The 22,226-nt window shown below is 51.1% G+C and overlaps 1 protein-coding gene across 1 annotated transcript in view; it reads left to right on the top strand.

Moving 5' to 3' along the window:
- Nos1 (nitric oxide synthase 1) overlaps window positions 1–22,226 on the top strand; it is a 119,138-nt gene that overhangs the window by 38,648 nt on the left and 58,264 nt on the right. The window contains exons 3-7 of the mRNA XM_004636337.2: window positions 2,551–2,677; window positions 15,753–15,881; window positions 17,076–17,221; window positions 19,483–19,645; window positions 20,306–20,397. Of these exons, the coding sequence (XP_004636394.2) occupies window positions 2,551–2,677; window positions 15,753–15,881; window positions 17,076–17,221; window positions 19,483–19,645; window positions 20,306–20,397 (657 nt within the window). The remainder of the gene's footprint in view (window positions 1–2,550; window positions 2,678–15,752; window positions 15,882–17,075; window positions 17,222–19,482; window positions 19,646–20,305; window positions 20,398–22,226) is intronic.

Genomic DNA, 22,226 nt, shown 5'->3' with positions numbered 1-22,226 from the left:
ATTGAGACTGGGCGTGGTGGCGTGCACCTATAATGCCAGCACTTGGGAGGCTGTAAACAGGCGGATCAGTACGAGTCCAATCTCTGTAATGAGACCCTGTACACACTGTAAAGCCTATCCTAAAAATGAAGAGGAAGAGGAAGGAGGAGGAGGAAGAGGAAGAGGGAGGAAGAAGAGGAGGAGGAGGAGGAAGAAGAAGAGGAGGAGGAGGAGGAGACTGGGCCTACCCTCCTTCAGACCTAGCTCTCATCTCAGCCCTACTAGGCGCTTGCTGTAGGACCTCGGCAACTTGTATTACCTTTGGGGGACAGGTTTTCTCATCTGAAAAATACAGCTTCTAACGCCTATTGGGAGTAAGTGACATAATTCCCATGCAGGTACCTCATTTGGTGACCGATGCCCAAAACACATTCACCTCCTTTCTCTGTGGAGTCCTTGTTTCTGGTCATGTAGTGTCATCACAGCAGGAGTTTCCAACGCTGAGGGTGACATTTGGAGCAGTCCTCTCTCCAGACAATCCTGTTTAATCACTGTGTAGAGAAACCACTGACATGGGAAAGGCCTGTAATCAAGAGCCACTCCGAGTATGAGCTGGTGACATTTTAAAGAGGGCAAAACAGAATGTTCCCTGTGATAAGTGCAAACCTATCCGAGCAGAGGAGCCAGCTCGGCTCTGAGGCAGCTGCAGAGACTCTGCAGACTGGGGACAGAGGCGGCCTCGGCACTGAGAGTGTGGAACAAGGGCTCGTCCAGGGGCAGCCTCCAGTGCCTGGCCCAAAGCATTATGGGGGCTGGTGAGATGGCTCAGTGGTCTAAAGCACCTACTTAGAACAAGCTCAGCAAAGCACAGGGACCCTGGTTCAATCCCCCAGCACCACATGCCAGCCCGCCCCACCCCCTGGAGGGCTGAGCTGGCCACACACACACACACACACACACACACACACACACACACACACACAATAAATAAAATAAAATAAAATAAATTCATTTTTAAAAAAAGCATTATGGGCCACAGAGCAAGCTGTGCTGCCGGAAGTTGGGCGGGTACCAGATGTCCCAGAGTAAAATGGATGGAAGAAGGGTGAGAAAAGACGGTCAGGAAGCAGGAGGGTGACACTCACTGGGTGAAGGGGCCGAGGGGACACAGGACTGATGGGCGGTCTTGCCCGGCCTCACCCTGGCTGGGCCTGCGAAGACATAAAGTAATTTCAGGGCTCAGAAGTCAGGCTCTAGAGTTAGGAGCAACGCTGGGTTTTGGACCCTCCCCCACTAGCTGGGTCTTAACCTAGGAACTTGGCCTCGCTGAACCTCAGCTTCTCCTCCAGGGGCAGCTGTGACAGTGGTGGTGGTGGGAGTGAAGATGACTATGACGAAGTTTGGCATTGGTGGTGATGCTGAGGATTACGGTGGGATGCAGCTGACGGAGACGGCGTGAGGGTGGTTTCGATGGTGGTGATGGCGACCACCGGACCGTAATGGCTCTGCTCAGGAGAAGGACACGTGGGTGGCGATGTCTATGGCAGTAATAACGGTGGCATTGGTGACGAGGAGGATGGTGATAAGCAAGTAGTGCAAGCCTCTACTTCTGAACAGATGTAAAACAAATAGGCTGAAATACTGGGCTTCGCCACTGACAGTCCCTGGGTGCCCGAACTTCTCTCTGTCTCCCTTACTATACATGTAGAACTGTAATTATTGATTGATTTGATACAGGGTCTCATTACACAGTTCAGACTCGTAATGATCCTCCTGGCTCAGCCTCCCCAGTGCTGGTTTCAGAGTAGCACAGTATACCTAGGGTTCCAGAGTTAGCACAGGATGCAGTACTAGGGATCAAACTTGAGCCCTTATACTTACCACGCCGGCACTTAGACCACTGCGAGCTATCTCCCCAGCCCTGTAAAACTGTAATAAAGTATCACTCCTGTCCCATAAGCTGGTCATAGGTTCAAATGAATTAAAGCACATATAGCATGCCCGGCATGTAGTAAGCACTTAACAAACACTAGCCTTCCTTATAAGTAGTGTTGTTATTATTATTGTTGCTATGTTCCCTTGAATTTCAGAATCACTCTGTTTATCCTGAGCCAGTACCTTTCAAAGAAACCCCAGAGCCTTGGTCAGGATAGAATGACCCACAGCCCACTGGACTTTCCTGCCCCTTCTACCCGCTGCCTTTTCCACCATTCAGTGTCCTGGGCTCCCAGTTGTTCAGGAGCTCACGGTGCATGGAATTCCTCCACGAGCCAGCCATCCTGTGATCCCAGGCCCGGGAAACGGAAAAGGAGACAGGGTGTGTACAATCCGTGTTGAGGCTGCCTCCACACAAAGCCTACAGAGATGAGGCTGCGGCAGCCAGCAGGGCCAGCTTGGGTGAGCTCTTTCATGCCTCGCCATGCTGCCCTGGGCCATCTTTAGGAAGCAGCAGGCTGGGTGCTGGAGCTCACTGGCTATGCAGCAGTAGGTGAGTGAGCTGCCAAGATCAGGAGGCCAGATCAAGGCCTGACCCTGCTGTCGCCCTTCTCACCTGCTCACCTTCCCTTTCAGAGACCTGGACAGCAAGTCGCACAAAGCACTGGCCCTTGGCGGGGACAATGACAGAGTCTTCAATGACCTGCAGGGGAAGGGCGCTGCACCTGTCATCCTCAACAACCCATATTCAGAGAAGGAGCAGGTGAGTGTGGCTGCCGGCCCTAGGAGCGCAGTCCCCAGGCTCGCTCTGTGCCTGGCCTTCTCCCCGGCAGGAAGGGGAGGGGAGGCAGGGCACCAGCGCCCAGAGCAGCACAGCGGGTTGCATGGAGCTGGAAGTGCTGATTCAGGGTATGAACTCCAGCTCTGCTTGGAGGTTCCTTTACTTTGAATTTGTTGGCGAGTTGCTAGTTTTACAAATTTGAATTCTGTCTCTGGCCAGCAAAGTTTCCAGTTTTAAATGCCATGCAAGATGCCCTAATGATATTTTCCTCTCTTGTGATCCCAGCCCCACTCCCCCTCCCCAGAGGCCAGCAATATTAATCAGGTTTGTGTATTCTTTGAACAGTATCTTCTACATATGATTCTCCTATTTTTCTGCAAATGAGAACTTATTATACACATTGTTTTGCACCTTGGTTTTTCACTGGTCAGCATTGCTAGTAGGTAAGTCCCAGATCACAGGGCGAGAGAGGCCTGGTTACTTTTACCAGCTGCGTAATACTCTGCTGCTTGCTAGGCCACCATGCATCGCGTGAGTCCTCTATAATAGACCTTGACCGTTTGCCCTGTTTCGCTGTGACAGCGCCGTCATCCATGACATTGTGCAGGTAGCTCACATGGCACAGAAGCTGAGACACTGAGTCAAAGGTCATGTATGTTTAGGGCTTGGGCAGAAATCACCCGAGTGCTCACCACAGAGATGGCGCCCATCCTGCCAGCTAAGCAGCAGGCTGTTTCCCCCTAGCCTCGCCGACTCCATCCGTCATCAAGGGTTCCATCTTTGCCAGTCCACTGAGGCTGGACCCTTTGCCAAGAGTCCCTCATTTGGCTGGAAATGTGCAGTATCCTGTCCTCTCTCGCCTTAGCAGCTGGTGGCCGGGCCAGAGTGACCTGCGGGAGCCATGGGCTTCCCACCCACGTGCGCATGCAGTGGAGCAGGGGTGCGGTGGCCAATGGCAGGTATTGCCACCACCCAGTCACTCAGTGGGGACACCCTGAGTCCTTTTCCATCCACCCAATCAATGGATGGCACCTTTAACAATACCAGCTTGGATAGACAAGCCCTCAGGGCTGTGGTGGGGAGGGCAGGACATGCCCGAGCCCTGGTGGGACCTACTTTGCCTTAGAGATTGGTGCCCAGATGGGAAGGACAAGGCACGGGGGACTGCTCGGCAGGTCAGCCCCGCAGTCCTCACGGTGGACTCTTCCTCTAGCAGTGATACCTGGAGCAGTTGGCGGAAGAGCACAATTGTAAATATTTATTACACTGTCTTCAGAACTTAAGGCTTTCTGAGTCTGGTGACGCAAGTCCATTACCCTAGCACTCAGAGGCTGAGGCAGAAGGACCACAGGTTCAAGCCTAGCGTGGGGGACTTAGCAAGACCCTGTCTTGAAAAACAAAAGGCAAAAAATTCAAGGCTACACGCGGGCGTGGGCTGGTACGGCATCTACGGAGGCTCAGAATTCGGTCCCTGATATATAACAGCAACAGCCATAATAATGTCCACGGGAAGGGGTGTGCCCATGCCTGGAGCCTTCCTCTCTTGATTGCTTTTCTCCTGTTACTAGGATAAAATACCCAACACCCAAAGTGAAGGAAGGAAAGGTTTATTTCCCTCTCAGTTTGAGGAAGTTTCAGTCTGTAATCAGCAGGGTCCAAGGCAGGGTGGCAAGGCAGAAGGACAGCAAAAGCAACAAGAACAAAATGCAAGGGAAACAAGCCTCTTTTGCTTCCCTGTATTATAAGCAGGCCGCAGGTGCAGCCTCGTGGGGGTCTCCCTGCCCTCCGCTTGCACAGGATGAGGATGTTTACAAAGTGAGGACACTGGCAAGGGCCCTTCAGGTGTCTAAGCTTCTTAAGTTGACACAATGTGTCAACTGTGACAGCTCCCAAGACAAAGAAGGATAGAAAGAGCTTGGTGGAGATCCCAGCTATAGATACCATAGGTCAGGGTTATACAGTAGGTTACTTTATTGCCATTTTTAAATGGTTCACAAAAAGATACGTACAGCTTTTCTTTAAAACATGCAAAATCTGCTGCATCAAATCCATATTTGGGGCATGTTCTAGGAGGTGTCCTCCCTAGATAGGGCAGGAGTCCTCAGTTTGCTGCCTGTTGTCGCCCTGTCATTGAGACCAAGTGTTCATTGTCATTTACTACGTCATTAGTGTTGTCGGTTTTCTTATAATAGGATAGAATTTAAACCTTATTTTAATCCATGGCTTTATTATAAGCAACAGGTAAAATGGAGCAAGAGATCCTTATACCAAAGGGGAAAAAAATGAGAAATAGAGTGTGTGTGTGTGTGTGTGTGTGTGTGTGTGTGTGTGACAAAATGAAGAATATTCTTCTATGTTTAATATGGTGACTTGTTTGTCTGTTTGAGTTCTGGCAGGGGTAGGAATAGAACCCAGGGCTTTACACATGCGAGGCAAGGGCTCTGTCCCTCAAACTTCAACTCAAAATTCTCTGCTTTTGAAACTACCCTGGCACTTAGCTGATTCCTCTGACTTCCACGTTACCTCCACCTATCAGGCTTTATAATTCCCGCTCAGCAGTAACCTTTGAATTCTGGGTATGGAATGAAGCTGGAGGAGACCAGAAAGAAGCTGGAATCCAATGCAGAACTGTGGTCACTTTCTTTCATGCCATGCACCTTGTTTAAAGAGTGTCAGTCTGCACCAAGTATGGTGACACACACCTATAATCCTAGCGACTTGGGAGGCTGAGGCAGGAGTAACCCAAGTTCAAGGTCATCCTGAGCAACTGTGGGAGACTCTGTCTTAAAATGAAGGAGAAGAGGAAGAAGAAGGAGGAGGGGAAGGGGAAGGGGAAGGGGAAGGGGAAGAGGAAGAACAGGATGAGGAGGAAGAGGAGGCTGGGATTGGTAGAGTGCTTTCCTACAGGCATGGAGCCCTGGGTTTAATCCCCAGTTCTAAAGACCGGGATTCCTGTTTTTGTTTTTGTTTTGTTTTTTTTTTTTTTGTTTTTTTTTGTTTTTTGTTTTTTGTTTTTTGTTTTTTTTTGGCGGAAGTGGGGATTGAGCCATCTCCCCAGCCCCAAGACCAGGATTCTTAACAGCAACATCTGTATATTGAGCTCAGTATTAAGGACAGCAGAGATTCCAGCAGAATCCCTGCTCTCTTTGTAAGCTTGGCAATGAAGGGCCAGGGAGGGTTAGGGACGTGCCCAGGGACCTCCTCTAAGATGGAAATCCCATTTCCTTGGAGAAGAAGGCACAGACTTCAAAGGTCTTGGGAAATGGAGGGAGACTGAGTCCTGCACGGGTCCAGGGAGCTGAGCAAGGAATCTCAGCCTGAGGCCTCCAGCAGAGACTGCAGCAAGGCTTTCCATTCCCCGTGTAGGTCGTGACCCCAGAGCCCTCAAAGCCAGGGGCTTCGAGGTCTTCCTAGCTGTACTGTCTGTGCTTTGATTTTCTAAAGGCCTCTCAGGGATAAAGCTGAAAGAAGGCAGTACCCAAGCCTGGCAGGCCTAACTCCAGAGCTAAGAAATCTGCTCTGTTATCCTGCTAGATGCCTCCACAGCCACAGGCCTCAGAATTGCTCCTGAGCTGAGCAAAGTGGAAAACACAGTGTCCCTATTCCACTCTGAAAAGAAAACCCACTCCTATACTTAGCCTCTCCACTGCCCGCTCATATCATGCTACCTGGAGCTCCTGGAGCCAGCTTCCTTCCTCCCGGTTGTAACCCACATTCTCTGCTTTACAAAGAACCCGTGGGGCCTTGGCACTGATCATTGTCACACAGATAGCGACCCGGCCACCGCCTGCGGCCCTGACTCAGGCAGGGAGGAGCAGCAGCAGCACTTTCACACTCGCCCAGGCCCGCGGCCCCAGATGCAGCAAGCTGAACGCAGGTAGACCCAAGAAAGAACTTCCCGACACTGCAGACCGTTGGCTCCCTGAAGGAGTAGCGAGTCATGTCAGCCATCGCTGAACTTTGTCCCAAAACCTACACGTGAGCAGACATTGTGTTGGATGACAGAAAGAGAGACAGAGACAGAGACAGACAGAGAGAGACAGAGAGAGAGATGCTGTGAATAAATACCTTAACAGGCTGAAGGGAGCGTTTACCAAGAGGTGACATTGGACTGGGTTTTGAAGATTAAGTAGGAGTTTGCCTAGGAAACAGAGAAAGGCAGCATACTAAAAGGAGAGGCTGCCGCTGATTACTACATTTTTTCTCGCTGTGCACCCTCCATGCAAAATGGAGGGGTTTCAGTAGGCCCCTTTCGGCTCCTCCTCTTCTTAAGCCCGAGTTTCCCTGCTATTTAATTTGCTCTCTGGAGGAAGATGGGGTAGAACCTCGGCCTGCCTGGGGACAGAGCCCAACTCCCAGAGGCTAATTAAACATTGGTGCAGCGCCTAATGGGGACAGCTGCGGAGGCCTGGCCCAGGGGAGGTGGTGTTTCCACTCCGAAACTGCCCTCCTGCCCCCCAGTGGGCTGCCCTCCCGCTCCCCAAGCTCTCAACAGACAATCCCCCCTCCTGACCCAGCAGTTGCTTATCCCGGGACCCAGAGCCTCTTGGCTACTTTCAAAATGTCAGAATCCCTGGAGGAGGCTTTCTGTACTTCCAGGTAAGCAGCAGCCCCCATGCAGCCTCCAGAGGGTTCCAAGTGACAGGCCAGGGGGGACAACCATGGGCTCCTTTTTCTCCCTCTCCAGAGAATCAAAGCTTGCCAGGGTTTCTCTCTCTCTTTCTCTCTATCTGTCTGTCTATCTGTCTCTGTCTCTGTCTCTCTCTCTGTCTGTCTGTCTGTCTCTCTCCCTGTCTCTCTCTCCCTGTCTCTCTCTCCCTGTCTCTCTCTGTCTCTCTCTCTGTCTGTCTGTCTCTCTCTCTCCCCCGTCTCTCTGTCTCTGTCTCTATCTGTCTCTGTGTGTCTCTCTCTGTCTCTCTCTGTCTCTCTCTCTCTCTCTCTCTCTCTCTCTCTCTCTCTCTCTCTCTCTCCCCCCTCCAACCCCTTCATCTCTTTCTTTCCTTCCTGGAGCTGGTGTGTCTTCTGCCAGCACCAAGAGGAGCTGGCCAGGCAGCAGGACAAACCACTCCACCTCCCAGCCACCACCCCTCCAGCCGGCGGAAACCGCAGTCAGCCCTGACTCATGCGCGCTAATGATGTCAGGATAAAAATAAGCCACGGTGGTGGCAGTGTCGCCCTGCAGGTGTGCAGCCACTGCCACCCTGGGGTTCACTCGCCCACAGCACGGAGGCCACAGACTCAGGGGTGGGACCAGGGTGGGCCCCCTCCCAGCTGGTGACCTCGCTCAGATGACTAATATCTTACTGAGCCCCCTTTCCTAGTAGTGGTTCGTTGGTGCTTCCGGTTCAAGGACAAAGGAAATGAGGTCATCCTGTGTGAAACACCACGATCCAGCCAGGCACACCTGTAGCCCCAGCCTTCAGGAGGCTGAGGCAAGAGGATCACAAGTTTGAGGCCAGCCTGGGTTACATGGTGAGCCCCTATCTTAAAAACCAAAGCAAGTGTTTTCACGCACTCCAGAAGTTAATAATGCACTGAGCAATGCCAGGTCGTGTCTGGCGTTTAGGCCCATCGCCTCTCTTCATCCCCAGCCCAAGCCTGGGAGGTCCAGTTGGTCCTGTATGAGTTCCACGCCCACACAGCCTGTGAGCCACAGAGGGAGAATATTCACGAGCAGGTGCATCTGTACTAAACGGGTACAGACTTTGCTACAGTGTAATGTGACAGTGTAACAAGTAGCACTCACCTGAGGTGTAAGCCACCTGGAGCCCACCTGCTGTACCCAGGAGGCCATGTGCAGGTTCTGGGTGAACACTGCCTCTGTCAATTAGGGGACTTCAGCATCCTGCTTTTCATATCTGCAGGGGATCCTGGAACCAATCTTCTGTGGATACCGAGATGAGACTGTACTATTATTCTCCCCGTTTCACAGATGAGGAAACTGAGGCACAAAGTGTTTAATGGGTCGATGAGGGCCACATAGTAAGTGGTGGAGATGGGATTTGGACCCAGGCCATGGAGCCCTGATGCCCAATCTTAACTCCACAGAACATGGCACGGAATAAGTACTCAAAAAATTATTTGTTGTTCTTATGTTCTTGTTTGGCTAATTCTAATCTTGCTGGTGAAGGTAGATTGCTAATCCTGACAATGCAAATGTGAGGCCAAAGGAATTAGAAGTACGAACCCCGTTTTACACACAGAGAGACCACGCGATGTGTCATGAAAAGGCGGCTCCTCTCTCTGCTCTGATGATGTCCGTTATGTGCATCAGCGAACTGTGTGCCCAGAGGTCAAGGGCTCAGGAGCAGAGAGGGAAATGCAGGAAGGGCCCCGGAGGGAGCCTGTGGGCACCGGGACTCCCAGCCCAGCTCCGTTGCTCATGCAGCTCATGGAGCCAGGTGGCCTCTCAGACCCTCCATTTCCTCATCTGAAGAATGGGTTACCATGACAATTCAGTGGGCCAATGGACACGCAGTGACCCAGCACGGACATGATGGCACACGCCTGCGGTCTCGGCACCCCGGAGGCTGAGGCAGGAAGATTGCAAGTTGGAGCCTAGCTCGGGCAGCTCAGTGACTCGGAGAGACCCTGTCTCAAAATAAAAATAAATAAAAAGAAGGAACTTGGGATATAACTCAGTGTAAAGGCTCTGAGTTCAAGTCCTAGTACCACCAGAGAGAGAGAGAGAGAGAGAGAGAGAGAAATGAAACTGAACTGAACATGGTCAGTGACCTGAAGCCACATCAAATCTTTTCATCAAACATCTGCTTTGACGTCTAGAAACTTCCACTCTGAGTCGAGCTGCAGACCCAGCCATACACACAGGTGTCACATTGCAGTACTTGGAGTTGTGCAGACTCTAGCCCCCACGTGGCACACAGGGCTCAGCAGGCTGTTACAGCAGGCACCATGGGCTCCACCAGGCCGACCCCTTAGCATGTTGCATGTTACTGTCCTTCCCAGGCCTCTCTCCAACCTCCTGTGTTTGCAATGAATTCCTCTATGCAGTGGGTGCCCCGAGCCCCCTTCTCAAAGCTGCCACTCAGCTCCCTTTGTCCCCAGCTCCCCAGCGTCAGCCTTCCCCGGCCCTGTCCAGGCTAATAGGCACAGCTGGACTCCCAGGTTGGGAGCCACTCTGGTATCCCCCTTTCTCAGGTTCCCGGCATGCTTTGAAGCATTAAACACTCTACAAAGACACTTCCAGGAATTGCTACCGAACCAGACCCCTCTACAGGCCTCACTTCCCTGCCCCCTGTGTGGCGTCATTTGCTCTGTGACACCCAGGTCTGCACAGGTCACTTCACCAAGAGGCCAGCCACCGAGTCCAGCCACAGCTCAGGGGGCTGGAGCCAGGACACAGCCAGGAAGTTCAACCTGAATTGAAGGTGTTTAGGCGCAACCCTGCAGGGATTTCCACATATTTTGCTAACTGTTTATTTTCATAGTGAATATATTCAATGTGGACTGTCCCGCCTACTGCCCGGTAGGACAGCAACACTGTGGCCAGTGCTGCTGCCCTGCACATTCATTCACTGACTGCATCACTCTGGATTCAAACCCTGGAGACTGAGATGAGTCAGAGTGGAGATTTTTTCCTCCTTTCTTTGCAGACGGAGGGATAGCAGTTGCTACTCCATCACCCCTGGAAAAAAACCAAATGATCAAAAAACCTCTGAGGTCAAAAGAGACACAACCAACTTTCACTTTCTGAGAGTCTCAGGATACTTTAAAAGCTAAACACTTGGCCCACTCTCAACATTCACATGTGGTGGTTAAAGGTTAGTGCCTTGAACAACTACACCCAGAACAGTGCCAGGTCATGGGGGCCAGGCCACAAGGTAATTACTAGATTCCTTTTAGAAATTAATTCCTATGGTGCCTATCTGTTTTAGTCTGGTAATGGGACCAGGTTGAAAGTCATCTAATCTAGTTTAAATACTACTTACTCCCAAGCCCTTGAACTGCCTCTGCTCCCAAGTTTTCACCTATCCAGCTCCGATCTCTCTCTCTTCCCATGGCCCACAGACTGTAGAAAATGGACTGCAGAAGCAGGGTAAGCAGGAGAATCAGCGACTGCAGGCATCTTGTTGTAAAGAGTGAATCGCTTTGGCTGGATCTGGTGGTACACACCTGTGATCCCAGCTCTTGGAAGGTTGAGGCAGAAGAATCACAAATTCAAAGTCATCCAGGGCTACATAGGGAGTTCAAGCCCAGGCTACAGCACATAGTGAGACTGGTCTCAGAAAAAAAGAAGAGAATGAATCACATATGATGTAATGCTTTGAGTGCACCACAAGGAAATTATACTGCAAGCTATGAAATGCAGTTCTAAGTTCTCTAAGTAGCAGTTGCTTAATTGCATGGATGGGCAGTGCCCGCCGCCCTGCGGGTCTGTGGTTCTGCACCTCGAGCTGCCTCAGCCTGTGAGCTGGTTACGTTTACAGCCCTGAGAGGGGGCCCCACAAATTGGAGCCGTGCTCCTGGGGCTGCAGGAAGCACGCAGCATGTGGCGTCTGGCCCCTGGTGTGGATGGCCGGCTGCCGAGGTCCACCCCAGCATGCAGCCCTCTTTTCAGGCTAAGCCAAGCGGGGCAGGCTGCCACAGGCTCCTAACGCAGGGTCGCGGCCTGTGCCAGCAGGACAGGAATCAGAGACTACCAGCCTTGCACCAGCAAAAGCCTGCATGCCTGGATTCGTTCACAAGGGCTACCGCAACTAAGCGCCACCAGCAGGGCAGCTTACGCGCAGGATTTGCCAGCTCCCAGGCATGGAGGCCACGAGGCCAGAGCCAAAGTGTTAGCAAGACTGGTTCCTTTTGAAGGCTGCGAGAGGGCGTGCGCCAAGCAACTCTCCTGGGCTGGTAGATGGCTGTCTCCGCGCCGTCTCCTTGTGAGACACATTCTCCTTGTGACTATGGCTGTCTCCAAATTTCCCTTTTAAAAAAAACCTGGTTTTGATACTTTGAATTGAACACAGAGCTTTTGCACTGAGGCATATCACTAGCCATTGATTGATTGATTGCTAGGTTTTCACTAAGTTGTCTAAGCTAGGCTTGAACTTGCAACCCTTCTGCCTCAGCCTCCCAGAGTGTTGGGATTACAGGCGTGCGCCACCATGGCCAGCCCAAATTTTCCTTTTTTTTGAAGCACAGCAGCAGTGTTGGACTGCACACCCCCCTAGCATCCCCATCTTAATGTAATCACCTCTATAAAGACCCTCTTGCCAAATCAGACCACACTCAGAGGCATTCAGGTTGAGAGTGGCCATATGTGAGCTGGTGTGGCAGGGGACACAACTCAGCATATAACACCTCCAAAGATGTTCTGGGTCTCTCGAGTGCCCCCCGGTCCTGGCCACTGCTCTCAGAGCTGGTTCTCCTGAGGCTCGTGACAATGATGTGACCCTCACTGCCGGTTGTTGCGAAGGGCAGGTGCGTGGGCTTTGCTTCTACATCTTCCCGGTTCTCCTGCTGTGCGTGCCCTCCTGCCCCAACCTCCCACTCAGTGTTGCCCACGGTGCCCCCCAGAAAGCTCTTCCTGCACACGGACCGGAAGCCCCAAGTCCAACCTGACCTCTCCTTTCCCTTCCATTCTCCCCTGATCTGCACCCCTGACTCTTATCTCTCATATCCAGCCGTGTGGCTCTATTTTTTGCCCTGCATTGTGGCCACCACCACTTCCAAGGGGTCTCTCCCTTCAGCCCCTCCTCTGCATCACATATAGATCCCCCCACATGCACTGGTTTGACTTAGGAGTTTTTATCTGGACAGCAGTGTGAAAGCGAGATGCATTCAGTGCAAATCCTACTTGGAATTTTGGATTTGGGTCTTGTGGTGGGCAAGGGTGTGCGCAATGATCCCCTCTGCATGCTGGCCAGGGACAGCAAACCACAGCTCCCGGTCAACCGTGCAGTCGGCAGGGGGACAACCAACACTCGGCAGTGTGCTGGGCCGCTAAGCCGTTAAGCAGATTAGATGCATTTCTAACTTATGATATTTTCCGCATACAATGGGCCTGGCAGGATGGGGCCCCGTGGCGGGTCAGAAGCATTCGTAGTTCCAACACTCAGCTTTTTGACGGTGTCACTCGCTCAGCTGGACAGCTGCAGGGCTTCTCTGTTCTCCACTAAAGCCAGAGCAGAGTCTTCTGCTGAGTGAAAGTGATTCTACAATTCCAAAATTTGTTTAGGCTTTGGATTGTACTGGGGACTGGGCAGCCGAAATAGCAGAAGTGTATAGTCACACAGTTCTGGACCCTGGGAGTCTGAGATCGGCGTGCCGGCATTGCCCACTTCCGAGAAGGACCCTTTTTCCTGGCTTGCAGATGACCATGTTTCCCCCATGTAAAAGAGAGGAAGAGGCCACCAGTCCCACTAGCTGAGGACGCCACCCTACTCACATTCTGGGAGATAACAAGTTACTTCCTAAAAGCCCTATCGCCTGTGAAGCCACACTGAAGGACCGTAGCACAGGGCTGCAACGTGAGAACTTGGTGAGGCACGATTCACTCTAAGGCAGACCCCAAATGTTTGTTGGGCACATGTTGGGGTGCCGCTGTTCTGGGGTGGGGACAGCGCAGGCTGAAGAGTGGGTCTTCAGAAAACAGTCAGTCCTGTATCCTAGGCTCCACAGGCACACGTCAACCAACTGCGGACAGAAACTGTGCAGGGGGAAAAAAAAGATCACAACTATACAACGTGCATGCACCTGCTTTTGTCTTGTCATTATTCCCCAAACAGTACAGGGCGACGACTGTGCACACAGCATTTACCTTGTGTGAGGCATCGTAAGTACTTCAGAAATAATTGAAGCTACACGGGAGGATATGCACAGGTTTCGTGCAAATATTACATCATTTTATAGCGGACTTGAACTGGATTTTGGCCTTCAAAGCAACCAGATGCCTGCCGATACCGAGAGACACCTGTGTTATCTAAATATATATGAAGTAATAAGATGAAGATATACAGATGCATGTGTGCATGTGCATGTTCTCGTACATGCACATGCATGTGGCATGCACACATTCTTACACAGATATACACACTGTCACATATATGTTTGCATGTGCTTGAACATATGCATACACTTTCATATGCACACTGGCATAAGCACATACTCCCATACACGTGTGCACACACCGGTTCTCACAATGCACACACACACTCTCACACACACACCTGCATGCCACCATATGTTTCCACGTGCACACCTGTGCACCTGCACACACATACTATCACAGTCACTGCAAGCAGGGACAAGTGCTCTGACAACATCTGAAGCGTGGGGAGGGTAGCAGAGAGCATGGTGGCAGGGCTGGGGGACATTTTAGGGGTTTGTGTTGTTGTTTCAAGACAGGGTATAGTTCAGGCTGACCTTGAACTTGTGGCCATCCTCCTGCCTCAGCCTCTTGAGTGCCAGGATTATGCCTGGCAGGACTGAGTAGTGTTTTAAAGAAAGATCAGGAAAATCTCTAGCAGGGATGTGTGACACTCAGTATTCAGCTACTGGAATTAGACCCTTTCCCTCCAGCATCTGCAAATGTGTTACATAAAGGGCATGATAGGCAATAGTGTCCGCTTTGTGGGTGTCCAGTCTTGATCCCCACACCTACCCGCTTTGCCACCTGAGTCCGGCAGAAGCCACCCAGACACAACACAGGGACAAATGCGTGTGGCTGAGCCCAGCAGAGCGTTATTTATGGAGCCTGGAATTTGAACTGCATATAACTTTCATGTGTCACAAAGTATTGTTCTTCTTTGGATTTTTATAGTCAACAGTCTAAAAGTGGAAAAACCGTTCTTCACTCGGGCTGGACAGAAGCGGCAGCAGGCCCGGGGAGGGCCCTGGAGCTGCCGTCTGCAGGCCACTGCTTCGGAGCAGGCAGCCATCCGTGCGGGCTTCCCTGGCAGTGGGCTGAGCGCCCTGTGTGCAGGCAGCCTTGCAGCCTCCTGGAGGCCTGGCCCAGACCCCTTCCTCAGGCCCTCTCGGGCTCCTTAGCAAGGAGGCGACAACCCAGCCTTGCGAGGGCCCTGAGCTCACAGCCTGCCTTGCCAAATTCAAGTCCTATGGAACAGCGTGCCCATGGCCCCTGTCACCCAGAAGTGTCCGTTGTCCTGACGCACATCTGGAGCCCCAACAGTTGGCCTCACGCCTGGCTGCCCTCCCCACCTACCCACCCTCCCCGCCCCAGTGCCCACACCCGTGCTGCCATCCTCCCCCGAGGTCCTGTGGCTCAGCCCCTGGGGTATTAGCACAGGTAACTGAATACTGCTGTATACATGATCTGTGCCTATCACAAAGAGAGTAACATTTATTTAAGAGTAGACATTTATTTGGCTCCAGGTCCTTGAGGCTGACAATTCCATGAGCACAGCACCAGGAATGGGGAGGACACCCTGCTGCCCAGACCCCAGCCTGGCCGAGGGTACCCATGGTGTGACAGAGGCGCGCTGCTTGGGTCTCTCTTCTTCTTCACCGAAAGCCATCGTTCCTCAGTTTTTTAATCTGTAAAATGGGGATAATACGGTTGGTGCTTGGCACCTAGTAAGTCCTCCTGGAACATTAGTTTTCAGTGTCTGTCCTTCGGTATTCTCTTCCATCCCTGAGTTAGCTCCTGAATCCCACCCTACTAGGCTGCTACTCTCTGTACAAACATCACTAAACACTTCTGCCTGTCACCTTCCCTCCCCAGCTAGGCCTTTGTAGTGAGTGTGCCTGCTGGCTCTCTTCTAGCTGCTGGGGGACTGATGTTGGCCTACCACATGGGCACACCTCTGTCTGGGCAAATAAGACATCCACCCAAAACCACACAAGGTGGATGTAATCCTGATGGGAAAGGTCTCAAATCAATGGGCCAGCGTTGCTCAGCCTGAATCTTGTGCAGCCCCCGACCACCGCTGCTGGCCCCCGACCACTGCTGCTGGCTGCTCTGGTGGTTTCCAGAGGTAGAGACCGACTTGAGGTGGCTCAAGCCGCTCAGGGTGGTGACGACAGCTCACGCAGAGGCCCTGCGGCCTTGAGACCTGCCTGACTCCACCTGCACTCTCTCCTCCAGCCCCCTGCCTCGGGCAGACAGTCTCCGCCCAAGAACGGCAGCCCCTCCAAGTGCCCCCGCTTCCTCAAGGTCAAGAACTGGGAGACCGAGGTGGTTCTCACAGACACCCTGCACCTTAAGAGCACGCTGGTGAGTAGCCCCGCCCAGAATAGACCAGAGTAGCCCCGCCTCAGCCCTGCCTGCATTTGGAGCCAGACACAGTGTGGCTGTGGCAGCTAGCCTGTGCACGGCACAAGGTTTAGCCTCACCCCTGTCCTGTCCTCCTAGGCGTCACTACCCCAGTCCACGTATAGCAGCCAAAAGGTCTCCAGGTATTGCCTGACCTCCTCTGAGAAGGAAGTTCATCCCTGGCGGAGGACCACTGGTGATTTCTCACTCACCTGTGTAGGCGCTCTTATCAGTGTACTGCATACCCTTCAGAATTCAAGCACATTCCCTGGCTCAGAAAATATTCTTGTTGTCTCTTGGTTTGGCCACTGAAGGAGAATTTGCTAACCTTTCCTTGATGTTGCAGTATGTCTTCTAAATTTCTATATCATATTTCAATAGTCAACACATTGCTTTAAATTTCTGTTGAAAATGGGCATTTTGGAGGCATGTTGCATCAGTTAGCTATTGCTGTGTATCAAACAGGCCCATAAATTTAAGTGGTTGAAAGAAACTATGTATTATTTTTGAAGAGTTTCTGAATTAGTAGGGCGGTTCTATAGATCTGAAGACATAGGTGATCTCAGTGAGGCTAGCACATGAGCCTGCAGTCATCCATGGGGACAGCTCAGGCCAGGCTGGTGTAGGGTAACCCTGACTGACATAACTATGTTCCACACGGAGACACTCTTTTCCCAGCATGACAGCTGGGCTTGTGGACTACGTTAGCAGGATTCAGTCTCCTGAAGTCCAGACTTGGGTATAGCCCAGGGTCACTTCTGTCACATTCTATAGGCCAAAGCTACCCCACATCCAAGGAGTTCAGAACACATTCCACCTCCCCATGGAAGCTACTGTAAAGCCATGGTACAAAGAGAACACAGGGAGGGAAAGCATTGGGGACAACTTTGATAATCAGCTCTTTCTTTTGGATCAACATGGGATCAATAAACATTCTGGAACTGATTGCCAAAGATGCAGATTCCTACTCAGAACACCCCCTCCTCCCCCAGATGACAACAAACATTTTTAAGGACTTTAAGACATGGTTCCCTGTTCCTCACCTTGGCTGATGACCACAGCCAACAATAGTTAGAAGCTGGCCACTAAGAAATCCCTAGGAATAAAGAGCCAGAGCAACTTGGCTGTGCATACAAGTCTGTCTTGGCCCCACAGGAAACGGGCTGCACAGAGCACATCTGCACGGGCTCTATCATGCTGCCATCCCAGCACACACGAAGGCCTGAGGACGTCCGCACCAAGGGTCAGCTCTTCCCCCTCGCCAAAGAGTTCCTGGATCAGTACTACTCCTCGATTAAAAGGCAAGTGTGCGTCCACTGTGGGAAACCCGGGAAAAGTTATCAAGGACGTAAGCTCCAACTACAGACCGGTGAGCCAAGCCTTGAATGTAAGACCTCTGCCTGCCATGCAGAGGTCCAAGACTGGCAGCCAAATGGTCAGCGCTGGCCCCTAGAAGTGTTTCCATTTGGCCTGCGAAAGGGTTGCTGAAAATTTGAAACTTTTCAAGCCAGATGTGGTTGGTACACATCTGCAATCCCAGCACTCTGCGAAGCTGAGGCAGGAGGATCACAAGTTTGAGTCCAGCCTAAGTAACTTAAAAACCTAGTAAGACATGGCAACAAAATAAAAACAATAAATAGAGCTGGGGTTGTAGCTCAGTGCAAAAGCCCTGGGTTTGGTTTCACTCCACACCGTGCCTCCCTCAAGCTGAAACATTCCAAGCAATTCCTCACCCAGAATGCTTATGCTTGTTTAAAAGAAGTCACGCGTGCTGGGGAGATGACTCGGTAGAATAAGAGTGCGTCCCTGGCAAGCGCAAGGGCCCAAGTTCAATCCCCAGTTCTGCAAAAAAAAAAAAAAAAGAAGAAGAAGTCACACACATAGAAACATTATTTATCATAGGAAAAAAATCACACAGAAACTTCATATGTGATACATGCTCCAAATCTCAGTTACTCGGGAGGCTGAGGCAGGAAGATTGTGAGCTCAAAGCCAGCCTGGTCAATTTAACAAGACTATTTCAAAATTGTAAAAAGTAATTTTATTTTACTTTATTTTTTTTGGTACAGGGTCTTGCTACACAGTTCAGATTTGTAGTGATCCTCCTGTATCCGCCTCTCCAACACTGGGACTACAGGCATGAGCCGCCACACCCAGTTTCAGCTCTGGCAGGTTATGTGGTACCAGAAATTGAACTTGGGTCCTTGTGCTTGCTTGCCATGCAGGTGCTGAGGCCACTGAGCTATCTCCTCAGCCCAAGAAGTAATTTTAAAAATTAATACAAAAACCTTCAAAAAAAAAAAATTCTCAGTCCATCAATAAGAGGTGGGTAAATAAGGTGTGGTATTCCAGAGTGGAGTACAGTATTAATTATCCTGTATCCAAAATGCTCAGGACCAATGTGTTTCAGATTTCAATGTTTTTCTGACTTTAGACTTTTCCCCTAATCTAAAAAATCTACAGTCTCCAGCGTTAGGGGATAGAGCTCAGCTGCAGAGCATGTGTTTAGTATGCACAAGGCCCTGGGTTCAACCCCCAGTACCGATATATAAATTTTAAAAATCTGAGAGTATAGCTCAGTGGTGGGGCCCCTGCCTAGCATGTGCAAGGCTCTAGGGCCCATCCTTAGTACCACAAAGAAAAAAAAAAAAAAGTAACAGTCACTTGTAGGGAGAGGGGGGCCATGACAGGGAAATCATTCCCACAAAAACTATAGTCTCATTTCTTAGCCTGAGGATGTATCCTTCTGTTCTGTATACCTTTTTATCAGCCTAAAATTAATTTTTAACTTTCTCAAATTGAACATACTGCCAACACTTAAAACTTAGAGGAGTTCTCTTTAAAAATTGATTTCTAGTATGTCTTCAGTGTAATCTGACAGCCCAGAGCCCCCGTTCCTGTCAGGCAGGCGATCGGCTGGAGTGACATCCTGCCTACCCTCTGGGGACCGGATTTGCCATTTGTCACAGTCCCCACCGAGACAGTTTATCCTGCATGCGCTGCAAGGCCTTTGTGGGCATTTGAGTTGTACAGCGTCTGCTTTACGCTCAAACTCTTGTGCGTTGGCAGCAACGTGGGGCTCTCTGGCTGTGGCTTCCTGTAATATCTTGTCCCTTCCATCAACCTTCACTTCAGGAGAGAGGGTGAGGGTGTTGTCAGCCTTCTGTCATTATACCAAATACCTGGAAGAATCACCTTACAAAGAAGAAATTGTTTCATTTCACCTGATCATTTTAGAGGTTTTGGTCCCTGGTTGCCTGACCCCATTGTTGTTGGACCCGGAGCAGTGTAATACATCGTGGCGGGAGTGTGTAACAGCAGGAGCTGCTCACCTAATGGCAGCCAAGAAGCAAAGAGCCAGGGAGTGTTTGAGCCGTCCAATCCAGTTCAAGGATACGCCCCTAATAACCTAACTTCCTCTCACTAGGCCCCTCCTCTTAAAGGTGCCCCTACCTACCGACAGCACCAGGGGATGGCCATGAGGCTTGCACATGCGGGCCACCGGGGAAACCCTTCCAAACTGTAGCAGTGATGTTCCCATGTCCCTTCTGTCCTCACTCAGATTTGGCTCCAAGGCCCACATGGACAGGCTGGAAGAGGTGAACAAGGAGATTGAAAGCACCAGCACCTACCAGCTCAAAGACACCGAGCTCATCTATGGCGCCAAGCATGCCTGGCGGAACGCTGCCCGCTGCGTGGGCAGAATCCAGTGGTCCAAGCTGCAGGTGGGTGGTGAGACGGAGAGGCCCAGAAGGCCCTTTGGTGGGGGAGCAGATGGATCTTCGGAAAAGGTCAAATCCTTTTTCCTGTTGGCCATAGTGACTGACAAGATCCTGGATCCTCAGATTATAGCCAAATTCTGATGATAGCCATGTCTGATTCAGCCAACACTGCTTTTCTTCTACCTGAATTTGCATACCTCTTGGTAGAACTTAGGCTGTCCAGTTTGCTGCAGACCCTACCACTCCCTTTTGCCTTATGCCTCCTCTCTTGGCTTATTTCCATTCTCTGCCTACTCCTTGAAGAGATTGGTTTGTTTCCCCTGGTCTGATTTTATTCTAGAGAACAATTTCCTATTGTAAGCACATTACTCATTAGGACAGGAGGTTCTGATTTGTGTTTGTTTTTTCATCCCTGTCCCTAGTAACCTGACAGAAAATGAACCAGCCCATGCCTACTTTTCGGAGACTTTTCCTGGTCTGATTGACCTTTGTTATTTCAATAGGCTACAGAAAATAATAAAACAGCTTGGACCTCAGTAATGAGATGTTCATGACTCCAGCGGGTCCGTAGCTGGGACGGGCTCTGGATTCTCTTGAAGTGGGCAGGCTGTCCTGGATTGTGGGAGGGAGGAAAAGGCCTTTGATGCCACACACTTCTTCCAGGTGTTTGATGCCCGCGACTGCACCACAGCGCATGGGATGTTCAACTACATCTGCAACCACGTCAAGTATGCCACCAACAAAGGGAACCTCAGGTACGCGGGCCCACTGGGTGGGAGAGAGTCTGGTGTCCCCACAGCACGACAGAGGGGAAAACCTTCCAAGCTGTAACAGTGATGTTCCCATGTTCCTTCTGTCCTCACTCAGATTTGGCTACTACTCTCGGATTTTTAAAACATCTCCTCTCTTTGGGTGACAGGCCACACTGGGAGGGTTGGCTGGCATTCTTTGTCCCACCCCCTGCATCACCTCTTCTGAAAGAAGCATACTCCCATATGCCTCGCAAATTACAGACACAGATATTACACTCAGCACCTCCCCATTTTATAGCCCCCAGGGAGAGGGCGAGAGGAACTCCTTTAGAGTCCCAGGAAGAGGAGAGCCCACACACAGAGGTCAACATGCTCTTACCACATCCTGCTTGGTCACCTGGAGCTGCCTGCCAACTTCCCTTGGTTTCAAAGACAGTTTCTCCTCCGAATGGTGTGGGGTTGGCTCCCTCAGGTCCCAGCAAGCCAAGTCACACCTGGGACTGCTGTATCAATACGGGGACAAAAGCAAAATGCTCTGGGAGGCTGAGGCAGGAAGATTATCAATTTGAGCCCAGCCTGGGCAGCTCAGTGACTCAGAGAGTCCTGTCTCTTAAAAATTAAAAACTAAAAAGGGCCGAGAACATAAAACTAAAAACAAAAAGGTGGAACCCACAAAGAAGCATGGCATGGGCTGTGGCTCCCACGGCATCTGGCCTTTCTGCTGGTCAGGCCTGGAAGCTGCGCTTGCTTGTTGCAGCTCTAGCATCTGCTCTCAGCCACAGCAGCCAAGCCCCGTCTTTGGAACATACAGGGCCACTCCAGGGACAGTCTCCCAACCTCCCCACACCACTACACTGAGCTTATCCAGAGGCAGCTTGTCTGCATTGAGTGTGGGTTTTCTGGGGTGGTGTGTGCCCGTTGTCTGCTCCCCCAGGAGTGATCTGTGCTTAGGTCTCTTTCCCAAACCATCTGAACTGAAATACCAAAGAGCCTTCCCCATATCTGACCGTTCAAGGAGGGCCTTGTCACAATGAATCCTCCAGGAGAATTGAGGATAGTAACTTAAAGGAGAAGAGCTTTATTTTGGCTTATGGCTTCTGAGGTTTCAGTCCATGGTAGTCAGTTCCAAGGTGCACAGCATTGTGGAAGGGCAGGGGAGGAAGGCTGCTCATAAGAGAAGAGCCAGAGAGGAGGGGGCAGGGACCAGATACAGTACAGCCCCCACGTCGTGGCCCCCTGGCCCATCTCCTGGGGGGGGAGGGACCTCACCTCCTAACAGCCCGCTCAGCTCTGAAGTCACGGGTGCGTTTCCCCCTCAGTGAGTGAGCAGCCTCTCCCTCCACTCACCTCTGAGTCTTTGGGGGATGCTTCATATTTCAACCATAACAGAGCCAATGGGCTATCCCGGTGGCTTTCAAAAGGTGCTGTGAGCATAGGATGGAAGGGTATCACCACGGAGTCTGGCAGTGCCCCTCTCCTTTCCTCAAATATCAACTAGGGAATTTTCATGAAATCTAAAACAAAATTATTCAGCTGAACTTTTTTTTTTTTTTTTTGGTGGAACCAGGGATTGAACTCAGGCCCTTGTGCTTGCCAGGGAAGCACTTACTCCACTGAACCATCTCCCCGGCCCCTAGCTAACCTTTTTTATTACAGTTTTAACCTTATGTTTCAAAATGATGAGCATAAAGAATGCATACGGGGTATAGAAATAGGTTCTCCATGAGAGCGGAAGGATACAAAGAGGAGGAGGAGGAGGAGGAGGAGGAGCAGGAGGAGGAAGAGAGGAGCAGAGAAGGAGGAGAGGAGGAGGAGAGGGGAGGAGGAGAGGA

Source organism: Octodon degus, unplaced genomic scaffold (assembly GCF_000260255.1).
Source record: "Octodon degus isolate 3935 unplaced genomic scaffold, OctDeg1.0 scaffold00079, whole genome shotgun sequence".
In the NCBI taxonomy this organism is placed as follows: domain Eukaryota; kingdom Metazoa; phylum Chordata; class Mammalia; order Rodentia; family Octodontidae; genus Octodon; species Octodon degus.
Note: the sequence above shows the minus strand (reverse complement) of the source record. Positions and strands in the feature narration are given on the sequence as shown.